The 17,868-nt window shown below is 41.0% G+C and overlaps 1 protein-coding gene across 4 annotated transcripts; it reads right to left on the bottom strand.

Moving 5' to 3' along the window:
• Positions 1 to 5,886: 5,886 nt before the first annotated feature.
• LOC115503001 (zinc finger protein 181) lies at positions 5,887 to 16,175 on the bottom strand. Of its 4 annotated transcripts, none has more exons than XM_030298947.1 (5): positions 15,659 to 16,172; positions 14,708 to 14,782; positions 9,645 to 9,765; positions 9,321 to 9,407; positions 5,887 to 8,125 (listed from the first exon to the last, which is right to left on the bottom strand). In XM_030298947.1, the coding sequence occupies exons 2-5, from the start codon at positions 14,714 to 14,716 to the stop codon at positions 6,648 to 6,650; spliced, it is 1,695 nt and encodes a 564-aa protein (XP_030154807.1). In that variant the 5' UTR covers positions 14,717 to 14,782; positions 15,659 to 16,172; the 3' UTR covers positions 5,887 to 6,647. The 4 variants fall into 4 exon arrangements, with proteins under 4 accessions (XP_030154807.1, XP_030154806.1, XP_030154808.1 ...); XM_030298949.1 differs by having other exon boundaries at positions 7,539 to 7,665; positions 8,052 to 8,125; positions 14,708 to 16,175; XM_030298946.1 differs by having other exon boundaries at positions 14,708 to 16,172.
• Between the last annotated feature and the right edge of the window lie 1,693 nt (positions 16,176 to 17,868).

Raw genomic sequence — 17,868 nt, 5'->3', positions numbered from 1 at the left:
TTTGACCACTTCTTGATTATATAATTTGTTGGTGCACCAATATTATACTGTATGTTAACTGGAATCTAAATAAAAATTTAGAGAAAGAAAATGATTTGTTGGTGTACAGTTGTTCTTAATATTGTCTTATAATCCTTTTTACCTCTGTAAGGTTGGTAGCAAGATCTCCATTTTCATTTCTGGTTATTTGTGTTTTCTTTTTTTGTGTCAGTCTAGGTAACGTTCTGTCAATTCTGTTGATTTTTTTCAAAGAGCCAACTTTTGGTTTCACTGATTTTCTCTGTGTTTTTCTATTTGGTTTATCTCCACTTTGTTTTTTATTATTCCCTTCTTCCATAGCTTTTTGGTGTAAAGTTAGGTTATGGATTCCCAGATCTTTTCTCATATAGGCAATTTATGTTACAAATTTCCCTCCTAGCACTGCTTTTGCTATACGACATTAATTTTGGTATGCTGTGTTTTCATTAGTCTTTAAGTATTTTCTGATTTAATTTGTGATTTATTCGTTGACTCATTGGTTGTTTTCTTAGTCCATTCAGGCTACTATAACAAGATACCAGAGATTGGATAACTTGTAAGCAGGATAAATCTATTTTTCACAGTTCTCGAGGGTGGAAGTCAGAGATCAAGGTGCCAGCATTGTCAGGTTTTCAGGTTGCAGGATTTGTTTTGTATCCTCACAGGGCAGAAGGAACAAGAGAGTTCTGTGGGATCTCTTTTCTAAAAGCACCCATCCCATTCATGAGGGTTCTACCATTATGACCTAAGCATCTCTAAGAAGCCCCACCTTTTAATACCAACACATCAGACAGTAGGACTTCAACATAGGAACTTGGGGGAAGACACATTCAGGGCATAACAGTTATTTATGACAGTATAGCTTAATTTTTGTATATTTGTGAATTGTCCACTTTTCCTTAATTTCTAACTTCCCCCTGTTATGATCAACAAAGTTACTTTATATATGTTAAAGCTACTGATATTTGTTTTATGGGCTAATACATAAATCCATCATGAAAAATATGCATGTGCAATTGAGAAGAATGTGTATTGTGCAGTTTTGAGGTGGAATGTTATTTGTCTGTTAGGTGTAGTTGGCTTGTTGAGTTGTTTATGTCCTTTATTCCTTTATTTATCTTTTGTGTGGTGATCCACCCATTATTTAAAGTGGAGTATTGACTCCACTTATTAATTGTAGACTATTAATACAAGTCTATTTCTCCCTTCAATTCTGTCAACTTTGCCTCACATATTTTTATGGGCCTGTTATTAGATGTGCAAATACTTATAATTGGTATATATTTTTCCTGTGTTGAACATTTTAGTAATATACAGTGACCCTGTCACTTGAAATCTTTCAGATTTAAAGTCTATTTTGTCTGATATTAATATAGGCACCAGAGCTCTGTTTTGGTTACTCTTTGCATAAAAGAGCTTTTCCCACTCTTTTAACATATTTGTGTCTTTGGGCCTACTGTGACTCACTTGTAGACAGCATCTGGTTGGAACATTTTTCTAATCCATTCTGCCAATCTCTTATCAGAGAACTTAATCTATTTACATTAAAAGTAATTACTGGAGAGCAGGAACTTCTGCCTTTTTGCTCTTGGTTTTCTATATGACCTACAGCATTTTTATCCCTCATTTCCTCCATTAGTGCCTGAGGAAGCCTGGGTGACAACTGAAGTGAACTTTGCAAGGTGAACAGTAGTCCCTCTGACAGATGAGCATGGTAAAAAGGGGGATAAGAAGGGCATTCTAGGCTGAAGGAACAGCATGCTAAAGAGTATTTTTGTTTGTTTGTTTGTTTGTTTGTTCAAAAAGGCATGAGAGGACCTGTGTGGTTGCCAAAGAAACCTTAATCTTCTGAGACACAATACTGTCAGGGGCAGTTGCATGGTCTCTTGGGAGGGTGTTCAAATTTAGCCTGTTTGAGATGTGTGACTCTGGGAAACTTGCTAGAGCTGTCGAATCTCAGGTTGCTGACAATGCCATGGAGATGATTATGCCACTCACCTCATAGTCAGTGGGAGGATTAATAAAAGAAAAACACACCAAGCAACTCACATGTACCAGCACTCCACTGTTTGCTTTAGGAGTATTTTCTCTTCAATTCTCAAAAACACCTGGTAAAACAGGAATTAATCTTGGTTCGATGTAGAAATCAAGGCTTGAGAAATGAAAGGACTTCCCCGAGGTTATACAGGCATACCTCATTTTCTTGCACTTCACTTTACTGTGGTTTACGGATATTGCATTTTTTACAAACTGATGAAGGTTGGTGGCAATCCTGCATCAAACAAATGTCAACATCATTTTTCAAACAGCATTTGCCTTTTCATGTCTCTGTCATATTTTGGTAATTCTCACAATATTTTTTTTTCTTTATTATTATATTTGTTATGGTGATCTGTGATCAGTGATCTTTGATGTTACAGTTGTCATGGTTTTGGGGTGCCAGAAACTGCACACATATAAGACCATGAACTTAACCAATAGTGCATTCTGACTGCTCCACTAACCACCTGCTCATCTCTGTCTGGTCCTTAGGCCTCCCTGTTCCCTGAGACACAATATTGAAATTAGGCCAACAGATAACCCTACAATGGCCTCGAAGTGTTCAAGTGAAAGGAAGAGTTACACATCTGTCACTTGAAATCAAAAGCTATGATTAAGCTTAGTGAGGAAGGTGGTCAAAAGCCAAGTTAGGCTGAAAGCAGCTAGGCCTCTTGCACCAAACAGCCAAGTTGTAAACGCAAAGGAAAATTTCTTGAAGAAAATTAAAAGTGCTACTCCAGTGAACACACAAATGTGTGAACAGAAGTCACAATATTCCCATAAACCAAAGCCTGATCCAGAGTGCGAACTCTTCAGTTCTTGGTAGGCTGGGAGAGGCGAGGAAGCTACAGAGAGGAAATGGGGCTAACGGAGGTTGATTCGTGCAGTTTAAGAAGCCATCTCTGTACAAGTACAAGGTGAAGTAGTAAGTTCTGATGTGGAAGCTGCAGCAAGTCGTCCAGAAGATGTGGCTAAAATAATTACTGAAGGTGGCTACACTAAGCAAAAGATCTTCAATGGAAAAAGATGTCATCTAGGACTTTCATAGCTAGAGAAAAGTCAATGCCTGGCTTCAGTTTCAAAGGACAAGCTGACTCTTATTAAGGGCAAATGCAGCTGATGACTTTAAGCAGAAACCAGTGTTCATTTACCATTCTGAAAATCCTAGGACCCTTAAGAATTATGCTAATTCTGCTCTGCCTGTGCTCTATAAATGGAACAACAAAGCCTGATGACAGCACATCTGTTTACAACATGGTTTACTGAGTATTTTAGGTCCACAGTTAAGACGTACTGCTGAAGAAAAGAAGGAAGGAAGGAAGGGAAGGAGGGAGGGAGGGAGGGAGGGAGGGAGGAAGGAAGGAAGGAAGGAAGGAAGGAAGGAAGGAAGGAAGGAAGGAAGGAAGGAAGGAAGGGAGGGAGGGAGGAAGGAAGAAAAAAGAAAAGATTATTTTCAAAATATTACTGTTTAATTGACAATGTCTCCCTTATTCTGACTTTTCTCCAAAACCATCTTTAGGGCACCATTCTTCCTTCCTGCAGCCCAGGTGGATTTTTGTCTCATCTTCTCTTATCTGGTGCTCTTTGTGTCTCCTTGGGAGTATACAGGGTAATAAACATATTCCCTCTGGAAATGGCTCAAATATGAAAGGTGGATGTGTTGGAAGGAAATGGGAGTGTCTTATAAGGACCCCCCGAAAAGTGAAACAGTAAGTAGATAAGAGTGATGAAACTAATAGCTAATACTCACTGAATGCTTTTGAGGTACAAGACACTGCAAACATTTTATACAAATTAACTCATTTATCTTCATAAAATCCTGTGAGGTATTACTATCACCATTTATAGATGTTGAAGTAATTTGTCCAAGATCATATAAAGCCACTATACACGCAACTTGGATTTATAGTCGGGTGACATGACTTCTGGGCATAGTCTTCACACACATGCACACATACACTTTTGAGCTCTTGAAAGGTATAGAGTGTCTTTTATTTACCTGGCCCACAGATGCTCAAGAAATGGTTAACAGAAATGATGGAGTAGGATTCTCCATCAGTGACACTGTAACATCATGATCTTAGCCCAATCTGCAACAAGGTAATACACTCTCACCACTTTAAGTCCTCACTGTCTTGATTTAACTCTGGCTTTCTTTTCCTAGTTCAGTATCACTGTGAAGAGAGGGGCCAAGATGGCAGAACAGCATGGAAGTTTTGTGTGTGTGTGTGTGTGTGTGTGTGTGTGTGTGTGTGTGTGTGTGTGTCGTCCCTGGAGTGCAGCCAGATCAACATTAAACTATCTTGCTAGAAAACCGGTATGAGGATTAACACAACAATCTGCACAACCTGAACCACAGTATCACTGTGAAGGCACTTTAAACCAAGAATTGTAAAACGTTATCATGTGCATGCTTATGCTTTTTAATTGTATGTGTTTAATTCATTCAAAGTTTGAATATTTGGATGAATTCTCTCGTAACAAAATAACAAGGTAACATCAAACTACATGCAGTGAAAGCAAATAAAATCTAGGGATTAAAGTACTACTTCAACTGTGTGGTACCAGTGCTTGAGACAGGAGGAACGACAAAGAATGGGAGAAACAGAACACTTGCCATTATCCCACAACTGTACATATATAGTGGCCAATCTATCCATAATTATAACAGTTCTTAATCCTTGACACCATGCTGCGCTTAAGTCTCTCAAAGATCCTTCAACATTCCTTAGAATTTTACAATGTCTTAAATAAAACTAAATCAAAGGAAAGATAAATGTCTGCTTTTTAAAAACTCACCATCCCATCCCAAATCTACTATCTCTATTGAGAATTGCTATGGAATGTGCCTTCATCTCTTGGCTTTGTTAGGGTTGCACAAATACTAGAGTATTTTGTCTAAAGTTGGAAACCCTATCACTCATTCCACATCACAATTACATGTGATATAATACTCCTTTTTAAAATGTCTTTCTTATGACACGAAACACCATAGAGAGCATAACCTGAAATATAAGCTATATAAGTGCCGTTTACTCCCAAGTGTCCAGACAGTCCTAATCCAACCCAGACAGGATTCTGTACTATCCTTCTACTCACAAGATAGGAAACCATGAGACAAGACTATTCCATTTATCTAAAACTTAAGACTACTTGAAGCCAGCCCCTTTACAAACCATAATTACCTGTCAAGGTTCAGTGTAGAAAATAAAATGCCTCTCAAGCATTTCAAGAAGGCACATATTACAAGTAGCTGTTTTCAAACTTGGTGGGCAGGCTGGAGGAAGGGTAATGGGGACAGCTCTGTACTATTAATTTCAATGTAAGCTCCCATAACTATGATCCAGGATGGAGAAATGAGTGTTGCTGTTATCAGTCATGCTCCCAGCAGGGATACCTTAAAGCCACAAAGCATGAAACTAGACTCTGGATCATGGAGTCCAGATAGAGTTAACATGACAGAACAGGCCTGTGTACTTTGCCTAGAACGACTCCCAGAGTGTATGTGCCCACACACAGGTAACTAGTACTCATCCTTTAAGATTCAGATTGAAAAGCACATCCACCATTAAGCCTGCTCTGATCTTTCATAGTTTGTTGTTTCTTGGCTATGTTCTCACTGCACTGGTAAAAATTAAAATGTATGAATTAAGCCAACTGGAAATGGACTGTGAATTATCTTCACGAAAATAAGGATATTCTTAGCACAGAGATCAAGCCATTTTTCTCTAGCTTAGCTAGTCTCCCGCTAAAGCACACAGTAAGGCTTAATGCTTCAAGAGGAAAGTAAAAAACTTTGCAAGAAATATCAGTGTCACAGTGAAAGAGTTCATTATATACAAACTGATTTTATTAGAGACCAAAAACTTTATTCGCACCACCTTTTACTTCTTTTGCAGCTTTAATTTTTAACTTTAAAACATTTCCTGGATCCACTGGGTGACTAAATTATCTTCACATGCCCATTAGCTAAAGAAACTTCTATGCAGGACTCGAGTAAAATTGTTTGCTATTGCTATAAGAAATGCATATTCATTTATAATCTACTCATTTGCTCTCCTGTAGAACTGCTTACAAATAACATCATTGTAAAGAAAGATTTACACATAACTCCTATGTCCTTCAGGCTGTTCTAGCATTAATCTTGTGAGGTCTAGCAAGATAATGCAATGAACAGTTTGCTACATTTCTCATACAAGCTTTCTCTCCAGTGTGAATTGAGACAGAATAAGGGATACACTTTCACTGAAGGACTTCCCACAATTTTTATATTCATATTGCTTCTCTCCTGTGTTCAATAAGAGATTCATATTGCCTAATGTCTTTCCCATATGCTACATATATAGGGTTTTTCTCCTGTGTGTACTTACTTCTGTCAATTAAGGGATTAACAGTGGCTAATGGCTTTCCCGTATTTATTGCCTTTATGAAGGCAATAAACATTCTCTCTACAGTGTGAACTGTGATAGACAGTAAGGCTTGTATTACTGCTAAAGACCTTCCCGCATTCATTACATTCAAAAGACTTTTCTCCAGTATAAATTTTCAGGAAGGATCTATGGCTAAGTGTATTATGACAAATATCGCATTCATACAGTTTCTCGCTTATATGATTTTTCACACGTAGAAAGATTCATATGGCCTAAAGGCTTTTCCACACTTATTGCACTACTGGGTTTCTCTCCATTATGGATTTTCTGATGGGCAGTAAGATTTGAACCTTTGCTAAAAGCCTTCCCACACTCATTACATTTATATGGCTTTTCTCCAGTATGAATTCTCTGATGTACAGTAAGGTTTGAACTACAGCTGAAGGTCTTCCCACATTTAATACATTCATAGGGCTTCTCTCCAGTGTGAATTCTGTGATGTTGAAGCAGGGATGACCTATGACTGAACGCTTTCCCACATATACTGCATTCATAAGGTTTCAATCTAGTGTGATTTCTTAAATGCATGTTCAGTGATTCTGGCTGGTTGAAGGATTTCCTGCATTTCTGACATTCAAAAGGTTTTTCTTCATTATGAATACTCTGATGCTGAATAAGAAATGACAAGCTGCTAAAGACTTTCAGACATTTGTTGCATTCGAACTGTTTCTCTACAGTGTGAATTCTCTGATGTCGAGTAAGGTGTGAGCTACAGCAAAAGGCTTTTCCACATTCACTACATTCATAAGGTTTCTCTCCAGTGTGAATCTTCTGATGGTGAATGAGAGATGACCTATGAATGAAGGCCTTCTCACATATTCGACACTCATAGAGTTTTTCTTGAGTATGAATTCTCAGATGTTCAATGAGATGTGAAACACGACTGAACGACTTTCTACAGTTCATACATTCATACGGTTTCTCTCCAGTGTGAGTACTCTGATGATTAGTAAGTGATGACACGTGGCTAAAGGCCTTCCCACATTCAATACATTTGTAAGGTTTCTCTCCACTGTGACTTATCTGATGCCGAGTTAGGGATGAGCCATGGCTAAACGTCTTCCCACATTCATGACATTCGTATGGTTTCTCTCCGGTATGAATTCTCCAATGGCGATTAAGGATGGATTGCTTGCCAAAGGCTTTCCCACATTCATTGCATGTATAGACTTTCTCTCTATTATAAGAATGGTTAAGGGTAAGAGATTTGCTCTGGCTGAAGGCTGCCACACTTTCTTTAGGATTCAAAAGTTTCTTTCCACCATTGATATCGTCATTTTTTATAACAGGTTTTTTTGGTAAGCTCTTCTTAAATATATCATGTTTATGTGATTTCCCTTCAGCAGAAATTCTTTGTGGTTCAGAAAGAATAGACTTTAAATGGAGGATGCTTCTAAATTTGTGAATACTTTCCCCAGTGGGACTTTCTCTAAAGGCGAGGGTCACAGGTCTGAAATGTTCTACCTGATTTTCACGCTTCCCCTCCAACGCCTCTATAAATTCCCAGTCCTTGTTAAAATTTGAAAATTCATGACTTTGTTTTGTAATTTTTTCTATTATTACCATTTGGGGTGAATCTTCATCATAAATATCCTCCTTCATTAATAATTCCTTGTTTTCCCATCTTGACTCCCAATCTGAAATATATCAAGAAAGCAAAACACTACTTTTTCTGTACTTCTTAAAAAGAAACTTCTATGGAAGGATTAGAGAACTAGAGGAAAAATAGAGCACATCTTCATCCCCAGAAAGCACATAACTGACAATTCTCATGTATTCAATCATTTCTGAACAAAGTTCAAATGGAGCAGAAAACAGAGACAGCTTACAGAGACGGGAACAGAGAGTAATAAGGAAAATGAGTTAAATACAGGCAAACAGTCTGTGGAAAAAAAGTGAAACTGTAAGGAAAAACAACGCACAAGGTATTCTGGATTCCAAGCCAACGTTCTATTCTGTACCTACATTTATGTGAAAGACCACATTTTGGTCTCACAGCCTTGGTTCTCCAACCTTCAGTTATTCTCAGTTTACTGTCAGTATGCTTAAAATGCACAATTTATTTTCTTAAGTTTATTTATTTATTTTGAGACAGGGGAGGGGCAGAGAGAGGGAAAGCGAGAATCCCAAGCAGGCTCGATGCTGAGTCCGGAGTCCAACATGGGGTTTGATCCCATAAACCGTGAGATCATGCATGACCTTCGCCAAAATCAAGAGCTGGATGCCCAACCGACTGAGCCACCCAATCTCCCCAAAATGCACAATTTACAGTACTGCATTACACAGTTAACAACGAACAAAATAAATATTCTTTATCGCTCTAAAAGATTTAGGCTTTGTTTTTGTAGGATCTGTGTAAAATCGTTATCATTTATTGGACATTAGAAAACATTGTTCCTAGAAACTTTTTTATACATTCTTTACTTCCTCTATCATTCATGTCCACATTTGACCCTCGAAGCTCAGCCTTAGGGGAAAACTCATTTGCCATCTAACTGACAGCCTTTCTTTGCCTAAAACCATTTGTATATTTTTCCTTAAGTGGACTTAAAAAGAATAATTTGCTTTATTTTATTGCAAATAAAATAACAATCTGAATTATAATGATGGCAAAACCTCCATTTTTGATTAGATAACATAAGTAATGCAGAAAGATAATAACCCGGGGTGGAGGAATGGCTGATTTGAAATCTAAGGATCCCTCATATGTTACATTTGGGATCTCTGAAGAGAGTACCCCTAAAATACGCAAAAATGCCTCCATACTTTCCACAAGCATGTTTAACAAAGACTTCTTTTGCCTGATTCTCCACGACTCATCTGGAAACATACCTTTTGACAGTTTCTTCTGCACCATCCAAGGTTCTTTCCCATCCTCCAATAAACTGATCACATACGGCTTAGGTATGGAAAGACCTGCTTACAGGAAAAATACAGAACCTGTTTAAACTGTGGTCCTCATGAAGGAGAGGCCATCATCATAAAAGGAACGAAAGGAAGTTTCACTGAAATGGGAAGATAAGCTTCAGGCAGGGCACAACAGAACTCTACACATCCTTGGGAATCTGAAACAAAATTTCAGCCATTTACTCAAGAGGATCTCTAGTAATTGACAGAAAATCTCCCCCACTGGGGTAGAGAAGGAGCTATGCTTACCTAGAGAAACCAGGTTCTCATAATTCTGGACCATCACATCCTTGTATAAATCCCTCTGAGCAGAATCTAGCCATCCCCACTCTTCATGAGAGAAGTCTATGGCCACATCACTAAATGTCACCTGAAAGAGCAAACATATTTAGGCTCAGTCATAGCCAGGGCCACTTCTGTCACTGACTAAGGGACAAAATTACCCTGGTTGTAGAAGAAAGGGAACAAGATTCAGTAGTTATGGCAATGATCAGGGATCTAAGTTACATAGTAATTGGATAATTATGTGTTTGGCATTGTTTTATAATAAGGGTAAGAGAAATATGAGAGTTTTTGCTTAAGGAGAGTTTTTTCTGCCAAAGGGAAGAAAATTCTAGAATTTTTAAAATCAGCATTCAACATGTGACAGCATACAGTCAAGTACTTTGTATTTTTTTTATAGCTTACATGACAGGTAAATAAAAAATGATGATCCAATACGGTTCAAAAGAATGATCCAGTATGTTCAGAAAAAAGACATCTTTATATTAAAGAAAGATACATATATAACTAGTTTATAAACAAAAACCATTTATGGTATATAATTAAACCTTGTATTGATGATCTGTAATTTAAAAAAATTGAGACCCATGGGCAAGAAAACTAAAGAACAGTTTCATGCCATAGGCAGTCCTTGAATTGGACCTTAAAGTACAGGCAAAGAAGGGCACCTGGGTGGCTTAGTCGGTTAAACATCCGACTTCGGCTCAGATCATGATCTCAGGGTTTGTGGGCTCCAGCCCCACGTCAGGCTCTGTGCTGACAGCTCAGAGCCTGGAGCCTGCTTTGGATTCTGTGTCTCCCTCTCTCTCTGTTTCTCCCCAACTTGTGCACTCTCTCTCTCTCTCAAAAATAAACACTAAAATCAAAAAAAAAAACAAAAAACAAACAAACAAAAAAAACATTAAAAGTACAGGCAAAGAATCAGAGAATACATTTCAAAGAAAATATTCTAAGAACATAGTACCCATTCATGATATTATTTAAAATAGCAAACCTTTAGAAAAAGCTTAAATGTTCAGTAACAGCTTACTCATTAGTCAAACTATAATATGTGCAAAAAATGTATACATTTAAAATGGCATTATTATGATCTTTCATTGATGACATGGACATTGTTTGGCTATGATACATTTTTCACTCCAAGTGGCTGATTCAATATTCTATTATTTTATTTGGATATTTGGCCTGTATATTCATTAGTGATACTGGTCTTTGGTTTTATTTATTTAAGTGTATTTATTTACTTTTAAAAAATTTTTGGGGCGCCTGGGTGGCGCAGTCGGTTAAGCGTCCGACTTCAGCCAGGTCACGATCTCGCGGTCCGTGAGTTCGAGCCCCACGTCAGGCTCTGGGCTGATGGCTCGGAGCCTGGAGCCTGTTTCCGATTCTGTGTGTCCCTCTCTCTCTGCCCCTCCCCCGTTCATGCTCTGTCTCTCTCTGTCCCAAAAATAAATAAACGTTGAAAAAAAAAACAATTTAAAAAAAAAATAAATTTTTTGTTAACATTTCTTCACTTTTTGAGAGACAGAGACAGAGTGTGAACAGGGCAGGGGGCAGAGAGTGAGGCAGACACAGAATCAGAAGCAGGCTTCAGGCTCCGAGCTGTCAGCACAGAGCCCAACACAGGGCTTGAAGTCACGAACCGTGAGATCATGACCCGAGCTGAAGTCACAGTTCAAGTACATTGGTCTATCGACCAATGTCAATAGACATTTCAGGCTGGATAATCGTGATGGGAGCTGTCCTGTGCATTGCAGAGTGTTTAGTTAGTAGCACCCTTAGCCTCTACCCATTCCCCTGCACCCCAGGGCTGTGACAACCAAAAATGTTTCCTCCAGACATTATCAAATGTCCCCTATGGGTAGGGCTAAAGGAGACAAAATCACCCCTGTTGGAGAACCACCACTTTAGAAAATTTTCACAGTTCCTTGAAAGATTCTTAGCCCTATCTACCTGTGCTCAAGATGTTCTCTCAGTCTGGTATAACTTCACTACTATCTCTGCCTCCCTGGTACCCTGGGTCACCAAAACCAGTTCCAGCCTTGCCTCCTCAGGGATGCTTCAACTCTTCTTGCCCCTTCAGTTGCCTGGGCAGCCTGGGATGTTCATTCATCTTTGTCCCCAGAAGAACTTAGGATATTTATTCCAGCACCTATCTTAATTTCTTATGCTTTCTTACTTTTCTACCAGCCCTGTACTGGCTCAAAACAGTAGCCACTAGCCACATTTGGCTATGTACGTTTAAATTAATAAAAATTAAAAATTAAGTAAACTTTAAAATTTAGTTCCTGAGTCACTTTAGTCACAGTTCAAGTACTCAATAGTCACACAGGGCCGGTGGCTCCATATTGGACAGTACACAAAAAGAACATTTCCACCACAGTTCTCTTAGGGGGTGCCTGGGTGGCTCAGTCAGTTAAGTGTCCAATTCTTGATTCTGGCTCTGGTCATGACCTCATGGTTCACAAGTTCGAGGCCCACATCAGGCTCCACACTGACAGTTGAGGAGCCTGCTTGGGATTCCCTCTCTCTCCTCTCTCTGCCCTTCCTGTGCTCTAAATAAGTAAAACAAATGGAAGGATGGAAGGAAGGAGGAAGGAAGGAAGGAAGGAAGGAAGGAAGGAAGGAAGGGAAAAGAAAGAAAGAAAAGAAAGAAAGAAAAAAAAGAAAGGAAAAAAGAAAAGAAAAGAAAAAAGAAAAGAAAAGAAAAGTTCTCTTAGTATTGCACTAGATTACAAAGTCCTGTATGTCACGGGATAGGACACTCAAACCTATGTAAGATTCTTCCCAACAGATAGTTCACAAGTGTTTACAAAATGTATCAATGAATGATTTTGGCAACTAGTTCACTTTAGCTTTTACTTAAAAAAAAAGTTTTTTCCCCTAGTTATCTAATATTCCCAAGAAACCAGACTCTGCCCAACGTGCACATATGCCACTAACACTATGGCACTAACATATGCCAGGCTTCACCTTCCACCTGATGATCCTACCCTTTTTTTTCAAGGATCCTAACCATTTTTTTCAAAGTTCATTCACTCAACAACGATTTACTAATGTTCCGTGTAAAGCTGTTCATGTGACTTGTTACACATTTCTGCCCAGAGCCACACATACACAATCATGGGGGCTTCATCAGCTTGTATGCCGTATCTGGCCTCAAGATCAAAACTGGCCCTTCTGTTCCTGACGCCAAGAGGGATTAATGTGCCTCATGTTCCTCCTTGAGCCAAATCAGGCTGGCCTCCTAGAATGGATCAGGAAGGGAAAAGGAATATGCAGATGCCAGGCTCCTGGGTGAGATATGATAAGAGAAACAAAAAACAGCTTGCTCAGCACTGCACTTAGGCAAACTTAATGACTAACCATAAATCACACAAGGGTAGTATATGTATATATTGCCCTGGCAGGACAGCTACTCGGAAGTCTCACCTGAGGGGAGGATGCTCCTTCCAGGACCCTTGGGACTCCAACTGGGCTGGTCACCGCAGGGTTTCCCAAGCCAGAAGGTCAGATGTTTTAAGTACCTGATTTGCTGCATTAAGCCTTCTCTGTTCTTCTCTATACTTCTCTCCCTCTTTATGTTTACTATAATTGTTTAATTCCTTATATTCCCATTCCCTTATAATTAATAAAGTCTTCCTCCATGAAACCAAAAGTGCGGCTATGGTGAAAACTTATTATTTTGAACAACCAAGCATCAGTTTTGTGCCAGATGCCACTCTGGGTCCTGAAAACAGTCAAGACAGGGGGAAAAAAATCCCTCCTAGAGGGAGGAGACCAACAACGAGCATATGCACTTACTAAATAGCGTGTTATCTAGTGAGTGATAATCACTTTGGAAAACAACAAAGCAGTGAGGAGTAGAAGTGATTGTTAGAAAAGTTGACTGCAGGTGTTAGGAGAAGCTTTCCTGAGAAAGTAACCACTGAGCAAAGCTACGAAGGAGGTAAGAATCAAGCTTCTACATATCTGGGGAAAGAATATTCCAAGCAGATGGTACAGCAATTTCCAAGGCCTGGAAGCCGTAGCCAGTGTGGCTAGAGCTCATGGGAACAAGGAGACAGAGTAGTAAGATGAGATCAGAGGGATAAAAGCGTAATTGCACATTGGTCTGTCTTCCTTCCTTCCTTCCTTCCTCCCTCCCTCCCTTCTTTCTTTCTCTTTCTTTCTTTCTCTTTCTTTCTCTCTCTCTCTCTCTCTCTCTCTCTCTCTCTCTCTCTCTTTCTTTCTTTTCTTTTCTTTTTGAGAGACAGAGAGAGAACAAATGCAAGAAGCCAGCAGGGGAGGCACAGAGAGAGAAGGAAAGAGAGACTCTTAGGTTCTTAGGTTTCAACAAGGATCCCGATGCAGGGCTCGATCTAACAAATGTGAGATCATGACCTGAGCCGAAATCAAGAGTTGGACGCTTAACCAACGGAGCCACCCAGGCACCCCTGCACAAAGCGTTTTAAGTCACTATAGAACTCTGACTTGAGTTAGGGTCACTGAAGAGTTTTAAGCTGAGGAATGACAGGATGGTGGTGGCGGTGGTGGTGATGGTGATGTTGCAACCATTGGTGAGATTCTGTAGATATCCGGGATGTATTTCAGATTCAACTAGGGCGTCTGAATGTGTTACAAGAGAAAGGAAAGAATCAAAGATGACTCCAAACATCTCTTGACTTGAACAACTGAAAGGACTGGCATACCGTTAACTGAGACCACATGATACTGCTTTGACAACTGTAAAGCAAAGAGCCTAAAATTCTAAACATGAATTCTGAATTGTAATTAAAAAAAAAATTTTTTTTTTTTTGCTCAAGATTCTACAGAGGCTTCAAGCAGAAAAATGGCAGAAGAGGAGCACTGAGAGTAGACAGTACTTTGGGAGTTCTTCTGTGGGCTCCATCCTTTGCTATAATGAAACGAATCATAGATCCGGTCCCTAAATAGACTTTGTTAGGTAGGAACTCGTAAGAGAAGCAAAGCAAACACTCAAGAGTTCTGCTAAGGTGTTTCAGGAAGATCCGGGGACCTTACCGACTTACCTGCAACATGGCTTTGCAATTTCCAAGTCAACACAGTCCTCTTTTCAGGCTCTTGTCTTAAAGAAGAGTAGTGTCCTGAGAAGGCAGATCAACACAAAAAAGAAGCCATGAAAAATGAGGCTTATCTTGCAGCTCTGTAACACACTTGCAAGGAAAAGTACACTGGGAATCACTTTCTAAGACTCCATTCTTCCCCTGAACTAGCAGAGTGTTCCTTAGCACGAGGTAATCATTCACCAGGCGCCAACGGTGTGTAAATCTACTATATATGTGTGTGTGTGTGTGTATATATATATATATATAGGTATATATAGGTATATAAGTATACATTTATTTTATACACACACACACGAGACAGGCTCACAGAACAACAGTAATCATGTGAAGAGCTCGTTCAATCTTCAAACTATGCATGGTGGACATTCACATTATTCCATATTTCTCTTCTAAAGGGTGAGAAAACTGAAACTTAGCGACACTGAACCCATCTGTTGAAGGCTGCACACGTGAAAAGCGTCAGTTTCATGACCGGATTGGCTAAAAACCACTGCGGATGGGGTTTTCTTTCAGTGCGTACCCTGCACACTCACTCGCCCATTTCCTTGTCACAACTCTAGGAGGTAAGCGATACCCCTTTTACAGAGAGGTCCAGGAGGCTAAGGCCCAGGCGGTGCTCCCCCCGCGGGGTAGACTAGGCAGCAGCGTGCCCGGCGCCCCGCCGCCCTGCTGGGACTCACTTGCCTCAGTTCCGGCGGGCCCTCCCTGGCCCCGAGGCAAGGGCCGGGCGGACCAGAGCCCGCACCTCCGCGGACCAGGGCCGCCGCCGTCACGAGAACCGCACTATCCCTGGAAAATTCGGCCGCCTTCCCGACACTACCGCGGGGTGGACGGGGGACGGAGCCCACACCAGCTCCGCATTTCCCAGACGCCTCCGCGTCGGGGACAAGTTACCGGCGCTTCGCACGTCCCCCCGTAAAACCACACTTCCCAGAAGGCTGCGCGGCCGTGCGAGCTCCGGGCGCCCGGCGAGAAAAACGGCCGCGCTGTCTGAGGAACGCCCCGGCGGATGGCTCTCGTCGCAGAGCTGCTCCACCGGGACGCGCACGCGAAGCTTCCAGGGGACAACAGGATCGCCCTCTGCTTGCTTCTTAAGTACAATGGCGCCCGAACCACGAAACTACACTTCCCAGAAAATTAGGCGGCCGCGAAAGGTCTTCCGGGTCGCCGGTCTGCTCACGCGTACGTCCTCCTGCCGGGACGTGGGCCGCCCTTGCTTGGTGCCGGCGGAGAGCTGGCCTCTGCCAGCGGAAGGTCTCCTCTCGTACAAAAGCCTGGGCCACTGTGGTCAGCACGTGAGGGTCTTGAGTGTTCGGCGTCCGCTTGCCCAGTCCTGTCGTTCCCTAAAATGCCCTGTGTCCGGGCTTTCATGGCAACAGTTGTCAGCGCACAGACGCCACTTCCCGGAAATGTGTGCGGTCGCGTCGCGGCTCTGACACTGAGTGCCGCCGTCACGTGTACAGGTCCTCGAAGGACTCAGAAATGACAGGCTCGAGCGAACGCTTTGAGGAAAAAGACCGTCACTCCTCCGATAACGGGCAGAGCCTCCCCCCGCTCTGTCTCCAGAAGCGCTGACCTCGCCCCGCCCACCTAAACGCGCGCCACCTGCAGATGTCCGCAGGCCAAACCAGCCTACTGCGGGTGTATCTGTGGGTTTATCCTTTACTTTCTTTTAATTTATAATTGTTGATTTCAATTGTATTTATTTTTAAATGATAAATTGTGTGGCTATGAATTTTCTTGTATATTTCAAGTACTTACGTGTATCAGATTCATCAGTGTGCCTCCACCTCGGTATGTATCTTGTGGGTGTGGTGCTTAATTCCTATAGCAAGAGTAGTTTGCAAAAACACTGTGACACCACCTAGATTCTTCTTAAGGCTTACAATATGTAAGAGGAAAAGATTTGCCAATGCAAAATACAGTCCCATCCACGTCTTTATTATACAATGACAAATTGTATTCCAAAATTGTACCAATTTGCACTCCCAGCATGGTTGATAGTTATTTTGGTTGCCAGCTATTACTGCCAGCACTTGATTTTGTGAAATTTTCAGATTTTGCCAGTCTGCTAAGTGTGAAATTGTGGCTCAATGTGGCCTAAATTTGCATATCTTTTGTCGTTAATAAGGTTGAGAATCTTTTCATGTGTCTGTTAGCTTTAATATTTACTCCTCTGAGAATTGCACATCTCTTGGTCATTGTTTTTTTTAGAGCAAAAGCCTTTTCGATATTAAAATACATACCCTACGACCCAGCAATTGCACTACTAGGTATCTATCCAAGGGATACAGGTGTGCTATTTCGAAGGGGCACATGCACTCCAATGTTTATAGCAGTCCTATCGACAATAGCCAGAGTGTGGAAAGAGCCTAAATGACCATTGACAGATGAATGGATAAAGAAGATGGTGTGTGTGTGTGTGTGTGTGTGTGTGTGTGTGCGCGCGCGCGCGCACGCGCGCTCACACCCAGCTGAGCCATCCAGGTGCCCCAGACAAGTTCTGGACAAGTTCAGACAAGTTCTGGGATTACTACCAGTCTGCAAACACTTTAAACTACATTTAGATATAACAGTCCCTGCTTGGTCCATCCAGTAAATTTTACGTACAGATTCTGCATTGTTGCTGCTTTTTCTCATAACCTTCCTGAGAGAATTATGAAGTCTTCCCATTATGAGCCTTCAGATATTTGGCACATAAATTAAGTTCACGGTGGGGTGAGGGGAGTGGCTAACCTTAAAAGACTAGATGGGGCTGGGGCAGAGGTGAGAAGTTTAAATAGAGGGCTAGTCCTTTTGTTTCAGTAGCTCTTTATGTCCAGCTCTTAAAGAACTTGCTTCAAAGCTGAAACCCTAACATGTGAGCACTCCAAAAAGGATAGAGGCACTCTAATGAGTAGAGAATAAAGAGAAATCCAGGGGCAGGTGGAGCGGGAAGTCACAGGCATAATAAGCAAGCTGGTTTTAAATATGCCAGTCACTGGAGAAAGGAAATAGGGCCAAAAGAAATCAGTAAGGAGATAGGAAAATACATGCCATACTGAACCCACTCCTCCACTAGCCCTGCCTTCGTTTTCTGTTACTCACTATTTACAGTAAATGGT

Source organism: Lynx canadensis, chromosome E2, assembly GCF_007474595.2.
Source record: "Lynx canadensis isolate LIC74 chromosome E2, mLynCan4.pri.v2, whole genome shotgun sequence".
Lineage (NCBI taxonomy): Eukaryota > Metazoa > Chordata > Mammalia > Carnivora > Felidae > Lynx > Lynx canadensis.
The sequence above is the reverse complement of the archived record's forward strand: the minus strand, read 5'-3'. Positions and strand labels throughout refer to the sequence as shown.

Coding starts and splice junctions, on each gene's coding strand:
- LOC115503001 (XM_030298946.1), bottom strand. Junction 9,408..9,644: donor TGAGAACCTGGTTTCTCTAG/GTAAGCATAGCT, acceptor TTTTCCTGTAAG/CAGGTCTTTCCATACCTAAG. Junction 8,126..9,320: donor GCAGAAGAAACTGTCAAAAG/GTATGTTTCCAG, acceptor GATATATTTCAG/ATTGGGAGTCAAGATGGGAA.